Source organism: Scylla paramamosain, chromosome 1 (assembly GCF_035594125.1).
Source record: "Scylla paramamosain isolate STU-SP2022 chromosome 1, ASM3559412v1, whole genome shotgun sequence".
Taxonomy (NCBI): Eukaryota; Metazoa; Arthropoda; class Malacostraca; order Decapoda; family Portunidae; genus Scylla; species Scylla paramamosain.
In genome coordinates, this window is record NC_087151.1 from 3,472,501 (window position 1) to 3,490,018 (window position 17,518).

Sequence of the window (17,518 nt, forward strand, 5' to 3'; positions counted from 1 at the left end):
TATATATATAAGGCAGGGTAAAAATATCCATGATAAAAGTGGATAATTAACCTTGAGGCTCGGGGCAGGTGTGCGGCAGCGTCTCGGCTCCCCTCACCCGCCATCGCCATCGCCACCTCCCTGCCCTTCTCTTTGCTGACTCACTAATATTTTGGGGTCCCGCCCATCATGCATAGGCAAGCAATACTGTTTGAGGTTGCTGTTGTTGTTTTCTCTCTCTTAGTGTCGACGTGCACGCTAAGTATCATTAAGGGAAGAAAATGAGGGAAGCTGCCAGAAGCCAGTATGCCTACAAATGGCAGTCCCTGTATAAAAAAAAAAAAAAAAAAAAAAAAAAAACGTTATTTATATCTATCCATCACTCTTATCCATACATTTATCTAATATTCCTTTAAAGTTCCCTATTGACACTGCACTAACTGCGTCTATTTCAGTCAACTACTGCTGTCTGATCAGTTGTGATGAAAGATTCTTCTCGTTCATGGATAACAGAAATACCTCTTCATTACTCTCTGTCAATAGTGAAGTATGTGAAATAACTATATTTTTTTCTACGATATTCTACAACTATAGCAGCATGTGTGATAACAAAGGAAAGACGGTGGCCATGCTAAGTAACTCGTAGGCAAGTAACTACATTTAATTTTGTGTGCCGATTAAATGTAACAAATTAGGATAACCATTATTGCTATTGTTGTTGTTGTTGTTGTTCACCCATTTATTACCTTAAATGGACTAGACTGGTTTGATGCGTGTGGCCGCTGAGACACTGGCGCCCGGCCATCTTGGTGGAAATGTAAACATTGCAGGGGACGAGTGGCAGCTTTGACTCGGTACATTGCCTCTACATTCCGAATTTACTGTGGTGTGCCTGCAGTTTAACTTGAATTTTACCAACATAGTTCAATGTTGCACCATTATTGGATCATGAGACCGATCAAATATTAGCCAGCAGACCTGTTCATCCGTCCCACGGCCAAGGTAGCATTATCTAATCTCGCCTCTAGATTCTAGAAACTCACAGTAAACTAAAATTTCAGAGAACCTGCATGTGTACTGCCTCAGTGAATGAATTACAAATACCAGAGTGGGTTTCTTAATGGTATTCATTCATGTGACTTCTTAAAGGTCCATTAGACTCAGAGATAAAGCAAGGATTTCCTGCATGTGACATGCTTACAAGAGTCTATACAGTGACGCACGCCTTGATATAATCACTTGTACCAAAACTGAAATTAAGAAAAGATTGTCTATAGCTATAGAAATGTATATCAATGTGGAATGGAAAACATTTATATTTAGTGATGACGCTCTTGTCCAGCGTGTTTTGAAAAGCAAAGTCTATCATGGTGTTTGTCTGCAGATGTGAAACTTTATAGCCACCTATATATAACTTCAGTCCTTTGAGAAGAGGTAGGCGGCGATGAAAGTGAAAAATGTGCAGGCAAATCGCGTCATTGTTTTGGCAAGGTGCCGTGACTCATGGTGGAGGCTGTGGCTGCACGTCCCCTGCTGAACCAAGGCACCCACAAAGACGACAACGAAGACGACGACAAGGACGACGATCTTTGCTCAATAAAAGCGACGTTTGCTATCTGGTAAGAGTAATTTCTCTATGATATAGACATACACCAATAATGATTGCTTGGACAAGGCTCCAGCACAACCTCTGGACAAATTCGCAGGACAGTTTGCGTAGACCAGATGGCGCTGCTTCATTTCAGGGTGTGGCAGTGTTCGAAGAGTTCATGTTACTTGCTTCTTGGAGACTTGTGGAATAGTCCAGTCGGTTCAAGAGTACGAGTCACATCAAGCATCACTCTGAGTCCCTACCGTGGTTCACATATGTACTATAAATCTGGATGCAAAGTAGCTGTCTTCAGGTAATAAATAAAGAAAGAAAAAAAAAAAAGAAAAGAAAAGAAAAGAAAAGAAATAAATAAATAAATAATAATAATGATAATAATAATAATAATAATAATAATAATAATAATAATAATAATAATAATAATAATAATAATAACAATAATGATAATAACAATAATAATTAAGCTTTGTGTTGTATGTCACAGGTTTTGCATGTTGCAGGTCACAGCAAAACTAACCAAATATGAAGACATGAAGACAGCTCATCCTCAGGCGACGGAATGCAAGTAGTGTAGGTAGTTTTGCTGACGGTATTAACTGTAAGCTGTGATTGATATGCGTATGTGCACGCCCAATGAATAACAATAGGGCATAGAAACTAACACCTTGATTACTTGTGTACGCATGTCATTTTAGAGACCTGCTGTAAATAAAACTAGATGTAAGGCAGAAGGCAAATGTAGTATAGTATGTGTTGAAATATTATGTATGGTTTTCTTTAACTACCTGGTTTTAAGACAAACTTTCCTGGAGTGAGGGGAAACTAAGAAAGCATTCGCATCTCTGTTAATAATTTGCTACCATCCATAGCGTAACCCTGACTTTTGCAGCGTCACCTGTAGACGAAGTCACAACTGTTCTCTATGTCTCTTATGTAGACAAAAATGTATGCATGCATTAAGGGAACAACAATCACACAATACGAGTATATATATATATATATATATATATATATATATATATATATATATATATATATATATATATATATATATATATATATATATATATATATATATATATAAGGTTCTATCGGTTTAATTGCAGCGCAAGTCACTATTGTTTGATGTCTGATTCTTTGTGATGCATACATTGGTCTTCAATCCAGAGAGTCACGGTGGCACTTAGGACTGCTCACACAACACACATTAGGTATTAAGTAGTTCGATAAGAAGGGGGAGGCGCCTGGACTACTCGTACAAACGTGGACATGGTGGTGAGCCAGCCCTTTGCCAGTCCTTAGTGAAGGACAGTGGAGGAGAGACGTGCACGGTTCTTCATGCACTGCAAAGTATATTGTCAAATGAATTATCACAAGCCTCCACTAACTAAGAAAAATAAAAATATCGATTATCTTAAACCATAATAGCGAAACTGTCTCCTAATGATATGGTCATCGTTTGGTTATCTAAATTTTGTAGGAATCAGCAAACACGTCATACAACTCTTGTTTTTTTCGCCAACAGATATGGAACACTTTCATCGAGGTGACGGTTGGCCTCCTTAGCCTCACCGTTGCTTCAGGAGGGATGTCACCACTACCTGCACAAAGAGTACAGCAAGACAACATGGAGGCAGCGGTGGGTGGTGTGGTGTCGATGGTGATGCAAGGGCTGGGCGAGTGTCGCCTGCTGCTGGTCACATCCACGCCAGTGACTGACATGCTCTCTCATGTCCTTAGGTGAGTACCTATCTATACATCTTGTAACTTATCTAATAGGGCATAGGAACCTGGAAACCTGAACGGGACGTCCATGCACCAGCAGCGGCCCAGCACCCCAGACACCTCACTGGAGCAGCTTTTGCTGAGTGGACAACACTTTTAATTGTGAATGTACTTCTCCTCACCTCATCAATGACACACTTCAACCTCAGTCATGTATCCACTGTAGCATTCGTAGTGAGCCTTAAAACATTAATTCTCCGGTGGACTCGCACACGTGCACTGATTTAGAGATGCCTGCGCCTCTCCTTCAATGAAATATATTGTGTGCTGCATAGGTACCGTAGACTTTTCCTCCCTAGTGCTGTGATTCCATTTGCAGCCTACAAAATTTTGTCTCGTCAGTGTGTGTGTGTGTGTGTGTGTGTGTGTGTTTTTATATATACATATATATATATATATATATATATATATATATATATATATATATATATATATATATATATATATATATATATATATATATATATATATATATATATATATATATATATATATATATATATATATATATATATATATATATATATATATATATATATATATATATATATATATATATATATATACACACACACACACACACACACACACACACACACACACACACTCTCTCTCTCTCTCTCTCTCTCTCTCTCTCTCTCTCTCTCTCTCTCTCTCTCTCTCTCTCTCTCTCTCTCTCTCTCTCTCTCGTCGACCGCTTTGTTTGATCTCTCTAGCTGCATAAATGGTGTTAAGACATCATATACTGAAGTTAAAAAAAAAAATCATAACCTGCACCACATGCCCATGTCTATTGCAGCGTTGATTTCCTGCTGGTGTGGCCGGCCTGTGTGACAGTAATCGCTTCGGCTGATTTTTTTCTTTTTTTCCTTAAATAATGCTAAAGCATCATTTAAAGAAGGTATAAAAATGACACTAACTCTCACGGAGTCACATCTGTTGAGACGACAACGTGGCGCAGAGCCGCACACTGTGCTGCTTGAGTGAAAATGCGCGCGCTGCGTCCATAGAATTTATTTCCACCGGAGGGGACCTGTTTTTGACCACTACTGTTCATTGTTTCACTATATTAACTTACAATACACCATTATTACACCATATATTGAAGTTGCGACATATTTTACTGGTCCAAAGTTTCATTGTAGAGTAAGACAATGCCAAAGCGTCCCTAAAGACATGACTGCCAGAGTTACCGTGACCACTGCACGGTGTTGTCTTGTTTTGAGGCAAGTCATGCAAACCTTTTCACCCCCGCTACAAATAATGCACTATATGCTCACAGGCGCGGAGTCTGATAATCACCGCTACTCCACAACAGTAGACTGGTCTGTGTCATTTCTTATGGGACACGCGTCTAATAATCGCATGTCTCGGTGACGTTATGCAGTTATTTGATCCATTTCATTTATAATGCTGATTTTTTTTCACATCCTTTGTTTGGTCGGGCGAGCGCAGTTAATGTTTAGCATTGATAATGCGTATCCACACATTATGCACTTCCTCATAGGGAGATCCATAACATGAATATTTAATTGGAGAGAATATTCATTATAAGTTATTAGCTAATAAGCTCCTCACATTCAAGGGTCAGCATTAAATTTCATGAGAAGCATTCGTGTTCCTTATCTTACCAGCCACTCTGTTCTCCAGGGTTTTTTTCAGATAAGTGTCCCTTACTGGTCACGTTTCCTAATACGAACAACTTTTGACAGGAAAAATTAACCTGTTACCTATGAATGTGAATATTTCCTTGGTCTCCTTCACTCAAGATCAACATCTGAGAAGCATGTCACGTGCCTGTAGTGTCATGCACGTAACAATGTTAGTTTAGTCACAGAATGGTTGTTACTTTGGCACACAGTTACTTCGAGGCACCCCATGGTTATTCATAGCAGTAACGCTCTTGGACTCGTAGCTGAAAGGTTGCGAATTGGACCTCCGCACCCGGCAATTGATTTTGTTTGAGGAGTAGCGTCCTCCTCACCCTAGCTCATCACCACTACCGTGCAACATGCTTCACTACAGCTCTATAGGACCTCTGCTGTCTAGTACTTAGAAGTATACATTAAGAATTAAAAGCCTTAGCCGATTGTTAACATTGTGTTTATATATTGTAATGATAATACAAGATACGCAAGGAAAGTAACTTGGAAGTCACATCCTCTACTGCACACATTTGCAAATCCCACGTTTAATGAGCCCATCACACCATGCGGTTAACCAAATCGTAATATTTCATATAGTAAGCATCCAGACAAATCTTGAACTAAGAAATCTTTCGGTCGTGTTTTCCTTTCCTCAGTCAGTGTCTCATGAAACCCCACGCGACCCTTCCCACGATCCTTGTGAAGAGCATTAAGAAACCTTACAGACACACCATACAGAAATACTCCTACTTACATTGTAAGATGTTAGATTAACTATTATAATGGGAATGCCATCAAGTCTTTGAAGATCTCTGAAATCTCTGAAACTGACACACCAACAGTACACCTCATGTAGGGATAAGGGAAGGGAAGGGGCAGCATGCGTATTTCTGGTCTAACGTGCAATGTTTAAAACAAAAACATCCTGTGTACTTTTATAGTTTTGGTATTCATGTATAGGAGCTAACATTTTTATATTTGGCATAGTACTAGTTATTTGTTCTTACCGATATCCAACATGCGAGTAGATATGTTTGCTTTCAGTGTTGCCATGCGTTCTATTGTGTTTATACCTGCAATGCAATGAATGAAAGGAAACCAACTGTGGCACTCATTCCTCACACAGCTCTGCTGGATCAGGTACCTCCCAAATATATAGTCTCAGTAAAAAGTGTGTGTGTGTGTGTGTGTCAGAGATCTACGCGAGAGCCTGAGCGTCACACGTCCCCTATCTGTATGGCAATGCCCTCACAGTTCCGCAGCCACTTTATTATCATATTATTTGTCTACTTTATTTTATTTTATTTGTTTATTTTTTTACATGTGACCTGCACTCTTATCACAGCTGTACCACATGCCCTCGCACCGCAACGCACCCACACAACTTTTTTTTTTTTCGAAATAAAAGCCACACATAGCTGTCCTGCCTGCAGAGTCTGTCCGCACCTTACCTCCACAGTAGTGGTAAAGCAAAGGTAAAGTTGGGAATAAGCGCTGTAGCTGCAATTCGTCTCAACGTTCATCCTCGTCTCCTATTTTTAGCCTGTAGTGGAGGATGTTCCTCACTATTGCAAACAGGGCCACTGTGACATCCGAATTTCACAATTTACCTTCGGGTTTTCCCAGATACCAATTTATTGACCAATTTGAAGCAAAGATAAACAGCTGGGTGAGCTGTGCGCCGACTGCACTAACCCGGATTCAAACCGGGACTTACGGATTTGTTAACATCATCCAGCGCTAAGATCAACAATCACCTCGTGATCAGCTCATACCCTATTAGATATACATACTAATATAAATTAGCGTATTTAAAAAGAGTGTAAGCCAGCTATAGGGCGACCTCTCTTAGGAAACAAAAACTGCCAAACTACTGGGTTTATTTGACTACCTCTACTGCTGTCAGAATGTAATGAACTCATTTTACGAGGATAATACTCGTATCTACTTCTCTGTACAAAGACAGCCTGCGCCAGCAGATTTATGAACTATTTAGTGCGTCACTATCCTTTATCAGCATTTTTTTTTTCAACTACTGGTTTATCGCCTGCACTGTTCCTCTGACGACGGATTCATGAGCAATCTGTGATTGACGAAGTAGCTCGTGTATATTTCTGAACAATTAACGATGGTTAAGAATTACTATTATCGAAGCGGCTCGTGTTTATTACGTAGATATCATGACGCCTAGGGAACAAACACCCTGGCACCCATCTCTTCACTACTCACCTCAACCAAGATCGTCTGTTGGTCATAGCGATTGCCTGAGATTGTCATGGCCTGAGACAACTCACACACCACACACCGGGGCAGTGAGGTTACTATCCCTCGTCTTATGTTCCCTACCTATTTGCTGACTACATGATTCTAATGTGCAAGTATATAAGGGTATAGCATTTTACAATATATATATATATATATATATATATATATATATATATATATATATATATATATATATATATATATATATATATATATATATATATATATATATATATATATATATATATATATATATATATATATATATATATATATATATATATATATATATATATATATATATATATATAATACGTTCGTAAAAATTAACCATGTATATAGGTATGTACGCAATATCATAATGAAATATATACCAAAATAAATTTTCATGCCTTTGCCCAATAGTTATTCATTATGTAACCTCTGTTTTATAACGAATCGAATAACAAAATGTATGCAGTAGCTCAACCTTAGCATATGAATTATATTCTCACACATAAAATATTTTTATTCTAAGGTGACTACTGGCACGGTAAATTTGCAGGCATTGTAACCCTTCTCGGGAAGATGGATGTGGTGCTGAAATCACGCACTCACTGCCGCTTGTAAGACAATGCTGCGCTTACAGTTCGGTCTTTCTTTTTTCTTATTTTCATTGGTGTTTATCCTTCTTTAATTTGATGTACGTCATCCTTTGATGAAAAAGGCGCACCCTTTGCTCTTTTCCCTCATGTACACCACTGACGAAGCGATGAATGACGCACACGGCCACACCTTTGAAGTTTCGTATAATTCCTTCTCACGTGGAGACATACTCGTATTCTGTGATTCTCTTTCTGCTGTCAAAACCTTCGTGTCTAGCCAGGTAATCACGTTTTATTTACTTAAGTCACTGACTTTCCGCGCAAGAGAAGGTTGTACACAGCTGCCAACTGTTCATCGGCATGCGGAATCTTTTCTTTCTTTCTGTCAGTCTTTCTTTCTTTCTTTCTCTCTTTCTTTCTGTCTGTTTTCTATCTTTCTTTTCCTTCACCCTCTCTTTCTTTCTTTCCTTTATTTTTTTTTCTTTCTTTCTCTCTGCGATTTCTAGAGATCACTTTGTAAAACCAGCCAACAATTTCGGATTTAGTGTATAGTTTTTTTTTTTTTTTTTCGTAGATTATCATTAACTTCTCAGTAGCTGATCAGCATTTTTGGTTGTATGAGTTGTACGAATCTCTATCACAAAAAGTCAAAGATATAAATCAAGAGCACAAATATCATTCACGAAATGGACGAGCCTACTCCGTGTACAGAGTTTGGTTGGTTTGTCTGGGGTAAATATTAGTGTGCCGCCCCGCCTTGATGACTCTGTGCCGGAACATCAGTCACGCCAGCCAGCGCCCATAACAAATCACGTGGTCTCAGCCCAAGAGTAAACAGTTCGACGGGTTTACTGTTGTTTACCACCGAACCACTCGATAAGCGTCATTCACGATGAAGCGTGTTCTCAGTTAGTAATATTTAGGTCAAATCATTTAACTTAAAGCCTGAACAAACTCTCTCTCTCTCTCTCTCTCTCTCTCTCTCTCTCTCTCTCTCTCTCTCTCTCTCTCTCAATGAAGTGTGTGCTGTGCCTTTACAACATTTTACAGCGATTGTCACTAGGCAGTAGTCTTTAGTGGCCCAAAGTGTAATAAAACTTATATATATATATATATATATATATATATATATATATATATATATATATATATATATATATATATATATATATATATATATATATATATATATATATATATATATATATATATATATATATATATATATATATATATATATATATATATATATATATATATATATATATATATATATATATATATATATATATATATATATATATATATATATATATATATATATATATATATGTGTGTGTGTGTGTGTGTGTGTGTGTGTGTATGTATGTATGTATGTATGTTGGTCGCCTAAACATCCTGTGAGCAGGTTAACTTAAAGGTGGAAGACAGGGATCGGAGAGGACAGGCAGCCGCGTGCCACATCTGCCAATATTCCTACAAGAATCCATGAAAAACAAACAGACTAACACAGTATTATTATTCTCAGAGCTACCTTCAGCTCTACCACAGATGGTTTTCGTCATTAACAGTAGCACATATGATTCAATAATCTGAATATATAGGAAAGTAGGAAACAGGAAGGAAATAGGACTTCATCAGGCAGTGCAGCAGTCATTTAGGTTTGGTGGTTAAGGTTATGCTAAGTACAATTGCACTGTGAGTAAGAAATAGTGCCAAACAAATAGCTGTAAATGTTATAAAGAAAGTTACAAGTGCAATAGCCGGTGCCACTCTAGTTTGACCTGTAAGATTTAATGTTTTACTTTAATGTCACATTTTATTCTTTCATTTTTTTATTATCACATTCTATCGTCACGTAGGTTTTAGAAAATAAAATTTTACTCAAGAATACTGTTTGTTTTTCTGTCAGTACACTTCCTTATATTAGTCAGTATGCTAAGAAAATTTATTGGAATTTTAGTCACTTTGTAAATTGTCTGCGATTTCTAGCTGATTTCTAAACTGACTGGCTGAACCAGACAATTCACATATTGTCTTAAAAGTTCAGTCGCTTTACAAATTGTCCGGATTTACATATTGACTAACATTTTATATATATATATATATATATATATATATATATATATATATATATATATATATATATATATATATATATATATATATATATATATATATATATATTTTTTTTTTTTTTTTTTTTTTTTTTTTTTTTTTTTTTTTTAGGCAAGTGTTGTGAGATAATGTATAATCCCATTAAGTGTGTACCGGACATGTACTAGTTGACAGATGTACTGTGACTTCAGTGAGCTGCGTGACGGAGGGAGCGGCGGGGTGGTCGTGATGGAGGACACGTCGTCTCTCTCCACCTCTCTGATTGTGCCCAGGCTGACCCGTGATGGAGGCGCCGCTTGCTGGACCTTGGTCTTTTTCCTGGCTGAGGTGCCTGATACTAATGATATCTTGAACAATAAACGTGAAGGCAGCAATAACACTAGTGGCACTGACGGTCATAATGAGGGAGGGAGGAAAGATATTAACGCCAGTTTCAAGAATAGCAACCAAGGCATAAAAAGGTCAGTGTGGCAATGATCTGCAATATTTGCATGTGTGTGTGTGTGTGTGTGTGTGTGTGTGTGTGTGTGTCTGTGTGTGTGTGTGTTACATTCGAGAGAGAGAGAGAGAGAGAGAGAGAGAGAGAGAGAGAGAGAGAGAGAGAGAGAGAGAGATAACGTTAATTGCGACGTAATTTTGATAAACATCTCTTCTAAATTCCTTCACCCGCACAACCGTGACGACACTAACAGAATAATAAGGATAAAATAGATACTTTTGAGATGAATGTGATTACAAAAACTCCATTACATATTTACCTTGGTGGTGAAAGCGTCCATGTAGGCGCATGGGAGATTCATGTGGCCTCATATTTTGTGATGTCCACACGTTTGCTCATCTCTAAATATTTGCTTTATATATATATATATATATATATATATATATAAAAGAGGGTCACTGGCAAAGGGCAACAAAAGGAAGATAAAAGGCTCACTGAGGTAACAGGCCAAAATTTGAAGTGTCTGGAAACTCTTCCTCTTGAAAAAGTTCCAGACATAGGAATGAGGAAATAATTATAGAAGTAGGCAGGGAGTACCAGCGTTTACCAGAATATGGCATGAAAGATTGAGAATGTTTGTTCACTCTTAAATTACCTGTTTATTCTATTTCAAGATTCTTGGAAAAGTCGGGTTTGTGGATATTACCTGAGACTCGTGTGCTCGTGGTGGGCTGGGACACGTCCGGGACTCTTCTCCTGCAGCATCCAAGCCTCCGCAACATAAGGCACCTCTTCCTGCTGCTACTCTTACCTGCAGGTAGGGGTAGCAATCACGCGAGCCCCTAGGAAACAGCACATTGTGTATTTTGCTTATAAAGTATTACACTTGTTTAATGAAAAATTTACTTTACGAATGAAATGTGGAGTATCCTTTCTCGTTGTCTATTTAAAATGAAAGTCTTATTTATGTATTGGACCCATTAAGTACTTACATGATAAGAACTCGTGGCAACAGTGAAAATAATGTCATAGGCTATTCCCACCTTGAGCTGAAGTTATCCGCTGTCATCTCTAGAATGTTAACTATAGGTCAACTGTGAAACTAGAGAGAGAGAGAGAGAGAGAGAGAGAGAGAGAGAGAGAGAGAGAGAGAGAGAGAGAGAGAGTGTGTGTGTGTGTGTGTGTGTGTGTTGGTACACTTAGTTTTCAGCGTCGCATGTGCAGCCTCGTCATTCGTCAGTTAGCTTTTCTTTTTTATTCTGGTACAGATAAAGGCCGGACAATGGAATTATACCGCCGTTGCTTGTTTTGTCCAACGAGGGAGCGAAGAACTGAGTTACTCCTGCGCGAGAAGGCAACACTACAGCTGCACGTGAAACAGCGTCTACTCCTTGGTATGTTTGGGTGCCAAGCTTCCCATGTGTAAATATATCAGTATCACTTTGTTAGCTTCACCCACGTGGCTTACTATGTATACATTGTTTGAAGCAGCTCTCTTGTGTACAACTGCTTCTCACGGCCATGCTCACGTGCTTCAGGGCGCCTGGTGAACCTCTGGGGATCTCTTTTGACGGTAATAACGATGGATTATTTTCCCCACGTGGACTACCACCGGAGTCCAAACCATCAGCCCGGGGGCAAGGTGCTGCCCAAAGACTGCCTCGATTTCCGCATGGTGGACGCCATCGCCAGTCACCTTAACTTCTCGTAATGTGCCTCCTTCCCTGGCCTATATTAACACCCACATTTGTTTATGTCCATTGACTTTCGTTAAATGAACAGTTTTACAAGAAAGAAGAAATCTAAGATCATTATCATAATTCATTTGTTTCGATTTGAATTTTAAGTGAAAAAAATAAATAAATAAATAAAGATATATATATATATATATATATATATATATATATATATATATATATATATATATATATATATATATATATATATATATATATATATATATATATATATATATATATATATCTTTAGTTTAATGATTTAGTCTTCAAACAATGAACAATGATGACTGAGCTCATCAATGGCTTCAGGTATGTGGTGAGAGAGCCTCCAGACGGACAGTGGGGCGTGAGGGACGATTCCGGCCATTTCACCGGCATTGTAGGAAGTCTGGAGCGAGAGGAGGGTGACCTGTCCATGGTGCTGACCCCGACTCCAGATCGCCTCGAAGTCATGGACCATTCCAGAATCTACGGCGAAGGAGCCTTTGTAATAATTTCGCTCAAGCCTCGACCCGCTACCCAGCACTGGGCTTTTGTGAAGTCATTCAGAGGTAACTGATGAGTGGGAGCAAAAAAGAATAACGAGAGAGAGAGAAAAAAAAAAAAGTCTGTCGGTGATTGATCATGGCTCATTGGGTCCTTCCTGATGTTTAGTGGGGTCAGGGGGGCTTGAATCTAAGGCTGTCTTCCCATAGAAGTATTAGCTTCTTACAGTTGGCTTCATAGTTTCCCAGTGTTTCACGGTGAGTGGTTTCAATGTGGTTGCTGACCTTTAAACCTGCAGCCAGATACGAGACTACGTTACCCGTTTATTTTGTGGGTGGCCTGTCTTCTGAAACGCTTCGTATATGCTTCCTTTTCAGGTGCTCATGGGTACTTTTCACGTTGATGACCCAGAATCCTTGTTACAATAACCCTGTATTCATGAAAACCCTGAAAATCCCAATAACAGTATACCACCTACTGTAGCCTGTCAGAAGTAGCAGAGATGAGGCGCCGAAACGCTTGAGAATGAGATCCTATGTTGTCATAATTGATGTGATGCAGATGAATTGTGGCTGACACTACTGAGCATGGTGGTAGTGTGGGGCGTGCTGCTGTGGGCGATGCTCAAGGCGTGGACCTGGATAAGGAGGGACAGAGAGGTGAGATGGAGCAGTCTAACCTCAGCCATCTTGTACGGGTTTGGTGCCCTGCTGGAGGATCCGCCCCACCCTCCACCAACCAACCTTTCTGCTCAGGTCAGGAATACTTCGACTAAAATCAGTGTGTGTGTGTGTGTGTGTGTGTGTGTGTGTGTGTGTGTGTGTGTGTGTGTGTGTGTGTGTGTGTGTGTGTGTGTGTGTGTTTAAATCCTCCAGACAAAAGAAAATCTGAAATCATATGTAAGCTTATATATGTAATGGCACTGCTAACTAAGATCAGTCTTTTAAAAGATGACAAGAGATAAGAAAACGCAAACAACAACATCCCTAATGCAAATCTGAGAAATGACAAAGGACTACTTTTGGCCGCATTCCGACTATCAAAAACCTCTGGTTGCAGTGACACAGGTTTTTAAGGCTGTTTTTACGGTTCCAGTGGCAGGTTAACAAGATTTCTACATTATTAACAGTAGAAACACTCTTGACAACCCAGCTAATCATCTCTGTGGCCTTTGAAAGCAGTTGTGGTGAGAGAGCACAGCGTATCTGAATACCAACCAAAGTGGTGTTCCTTGACACAGGTTATGGTGGGATGGTGGTGGGTGTTGTGCATCATAATCACCACGGCATATCGCTCCTCGCTCATCTCTCACCTCACCGTGCCTGGCATCTCGCGCCCCGTCAACACCTTCGATGACCTGCTGGAGCTCGAAGGCTGGTCCTGGAGCGCCGAGATAGGCCTGCTTAACATGGCAGACAGGGACTTCTTCCTAGGCAGCCCGAGTCCCGTGGTGAGGGAGGTGTACCGTCTGATGGAGGTGTGTGGCTCGTCCTAGTCCTCATACGCGTGCGATTGACCTCGTTAGTTATCTGTATTTAGCGAGAGGTAGTGTAGTGTGCGTGATATGAGACGGCCTCGTATGCCAGCCTGCCAGCATCCACTTCTGCCTTTATCAGATTTAGTTTAGGAGGTTATTGAGATTATTATAGTAGTTGTGATAGTATTAGTATTAATATTGTTACTATCATTATTATTATTATTGTTGCTGTTGTTATTATTGTTATTATTATTATTATTATTATTATTATTATTATTATTATTATTATTATTATTATTATTATTATTATTAGTGGTAGTAGTAGTAGTATCATCGTTGTTATTATCTCCATCATTATTATTTAAGGCATCTCTTGTTTCTCGTGTTGCATTCACGCCCCCTTCCTACCATTTTTGTTGTACTCGTATGAAGCATCATCAGCCTGTTTAATTAAGTGTGTGTGTGTGTGTGTGTGTATGTGTTTATTCATATGATTCATGCTTATCGTAGCCTCTGATTCATTGGGTCAGTTCTACACCCTGGAGGACGCCCTGCAGAAAGTATTGAAGGGTCGACACTCGTTTATTACCTGGAAAAATTACATTGACGTAAGGATCGCCTCTCGTTATAGCGACGCGAGGGGCATCACGCCACTCTACGTCTCCAATAAGCGGTACCCGATATTTGGAGGGTACTCCTGGGGCTTCAGGCAAGTATAGCTTCGGGGAAAAAACATTAGTCGCTTGGCAATATTAGTGTAGCGGCGACTATAATGTTATTAACATTAGAATGTCACCTTAAAAAACTTTAATTGAAGCTTGAAGTTGGAATTCATTCAACGTATATATATATATATATATATATATATATATATATATATATATATATATATATATATATATATATATATATATATATATATATATATATATATATTAATTCAATCAATCAATGATGTGAGGGCATTTGACTCTGTGGTACGTATTGGTAATTACATGCAGTGCTCACAAATGGCAGGTTGGAATTTTGCTTGCGGCTCAGCTTTCTCTCTCTCTCTCTCTCTCTCTCTCTCTCTCTCTCTCTCTCTCTCTCTCTCTCTCTCTCTCTCTCTCTCTCTCTCTCTCTCTCTTCTTTCTTCTTTCTTCTTTCTTCGGCGGAAAAGGTCAGAATCGGTAAAGATTAGCGTTCCCACGGAACCCTAGCCATCGCCATGATCTTGTTGATATGGCTCCAGATTTCATTTTCCAGTCTCTCTCTCTCTCTCTCTCTCTCTCTCTCTCTCTCTCTCTCTCTCTCTCTCTCTCTCTCTCTCTCTCTCTCTCTCTCTCTCTCCCCCTGTTTGTCACTCGACTAATGGCAGTGGTGGTAATACTATAACTCACACCATCAGGCGAGGCGCTCCCTTTCTGGATGCCATCAAGAGGCTGAAGCAGTGCCTGCTGGAGTCAGGTATCCTTACTTACTGGTTGAGTGATGTCATAAAGCAGCGCGTCAGAGAAACCCGGAAGAATTCTCAGGAAGGCCAGGATGCGTCTGTCACACAAGCATTACTACCCAATGTAGGTTGTAGTATCCACTTTCAATCTAGGAAAGAGAATGTAACTTTCGAGACAAAAAAAAAATTATATATATATATATATATATATATATATATATATATATATATATATATATATATATATATATATATATATATATATATATATATATATATATATATACACACACACACACACACACACACACACACACAACGGCATATCAAATATTTATCTCCCCTTTCTTTTCACAGTTGGGTAGCGGCGAAGTGGTGCTGGGACTTAGTCATCTGCAGGGAGTTTTCTATTTCTTGTTTGCAGGCTTTGTAGTCTCTCTGATTACTTTGATGTGCGAACAAGCCTTCACTCATACCAACACCACACGTGAAGTGGCTGCCATAACAAAAGGTGAGCCACTTCATGTTTTATTCACTTTTTGTTTTTCTTCCTCCTTTCCTCAGCAAGCAAACTTTTTTTTCATTGAAATGGCAATATATCTCTATTCATTTATATTCAACATGTAATCAGTTTAACTTGTCTCTTTTAGAAATCATTAGGTATATATGGCTTATGGTGTTACATCAATTATTAAAGTCGAAGTCGGAATATCGCAGTTTTCAAAGGACCCGTGCAATGAGTAGGCAGTGTGCGGAGATTCTGGTGTCTTCATTAATAAGGCACTAACACAAACTATCTTCATTTCAGGTTGATGGAAATGGGCAAATAAAAATACGCACAATTCCAATGTATTCCTTTAATTACCAGACTAGATTCATATTCATATCATATAGATTCATAATCGTATTCATCAATATTCAAATACGAAATGGTTCTGGAATCAATACACAGTTTGCATACTACATGAGAAAAGTCCAAATTATTTCCTCGTGTTTGCACTAATAAAACTCTCAGCAGACTCAGCTTAAGAATACAAAATGTAAAAAATATATTTTAGTGTAGGTAACTTTTTGATACATTTCATCATATTATTGGGTTTACATTTTTTTTTCGAACACTAATAATAAACGATATATACAAGTAATGAATCCAGTGGCAAGGCACAGAAAGCTTAAACAGTGTCAGGTTTGAAGTCGAATTGCAAGACGATGTTTTTTAAACTCTGTGAAAAAAGGAATATATATATATATATATATATATATATATATATATATATATATATATATATATATATATATATATATATATATATATATATATATATATATATATATATATATATATATATATATATATATATATATATATATATAGCAAAGGTTACTGAAAGCTAAGAAGCTTGGCGATAACGTCAGGTGAGCACTGCCACTGTGCGAGTGCACGTAAGGAAGAGTTGAAAGAAAAAGTAGCCATTTCTTTATCCATTTAGTACTGGAGACAATTCTCAGACATCATAAAGTCCTCTACTGTCAGATATAACATGACAAATAAATGTCAAATTGCAGCAGGTGAGTAATTCCAGGTGATTTTCGACCCGCTAATTATGAAAAATTACATTAACTCAAGAAAACCCTATAATGGCATTTAGAATGCATTTCTACCGACATGTGAATGGTGATGAATTTCGTGTAATTTTTCTGACACTCACATTTTATCTAAGTCCTTCTGTAAGTCTTTGAGTCTTGTTCTGTTCGTACTAATGTCCCTACTTTGATATAGACAAATCTACTGATGTCTCTGCTTATCTAGGAATCTCTATCATTAACAGCTTACGGAAAGCAATGGGCCACACCTGACCCGCGGATATAGTTAATTCAGCACAAAACTATTAATCAGACAAACAGTAGTCACAGACATAAGTAGCTTTTTTGCCCTCTTTGGTGCTGCAGGCCATA

The 17,518-nt window shown here is 38.4% G+C and overlaps 1 protein-coding gene across 1 annotated transcript; it reads left to right on the plus strand.

Moving 5' to 3' along the window:
• The first annotated feature begins 641 nt into the window (after window positions 1-641).
• On the plus strand, window positions 642-16,405 carry LOC135104345 (glutamate receptor ionotropic, delta-2-like). The gene is made up of 14 exons (XM_064015397.1): window positions 642-981; window positions 1,364-1,598; window positions 3,114-3,328; window positions 10,178-10,447; window positions 11,100-11,242; window positions 11,694-11,819; window positions 11,964-12,132; window positions 12,474-12,715; window positions 13,212-13,405; window positions 13,891-14,127; window positions 14,658-14,836; window positions 15,518-15,686; window positions 15,920-16,073; window positions 16,371-16,405. The coding sequence occupies exons 2-14, from the start codon at window positions 1,437-1,439 to the stop codon at window positions 16,373-16,375; spliced, it is 2,265 nt and encodes a 754-aa protein (XP_063871467.1). The 5' UTR covers window positions 642-981; window positions 1,364-1,436; the 3' UTR covers window positions 16,376-16,405.
• Window positions 16,406-17,518: the final 1,113 nt, after the last annotated feature.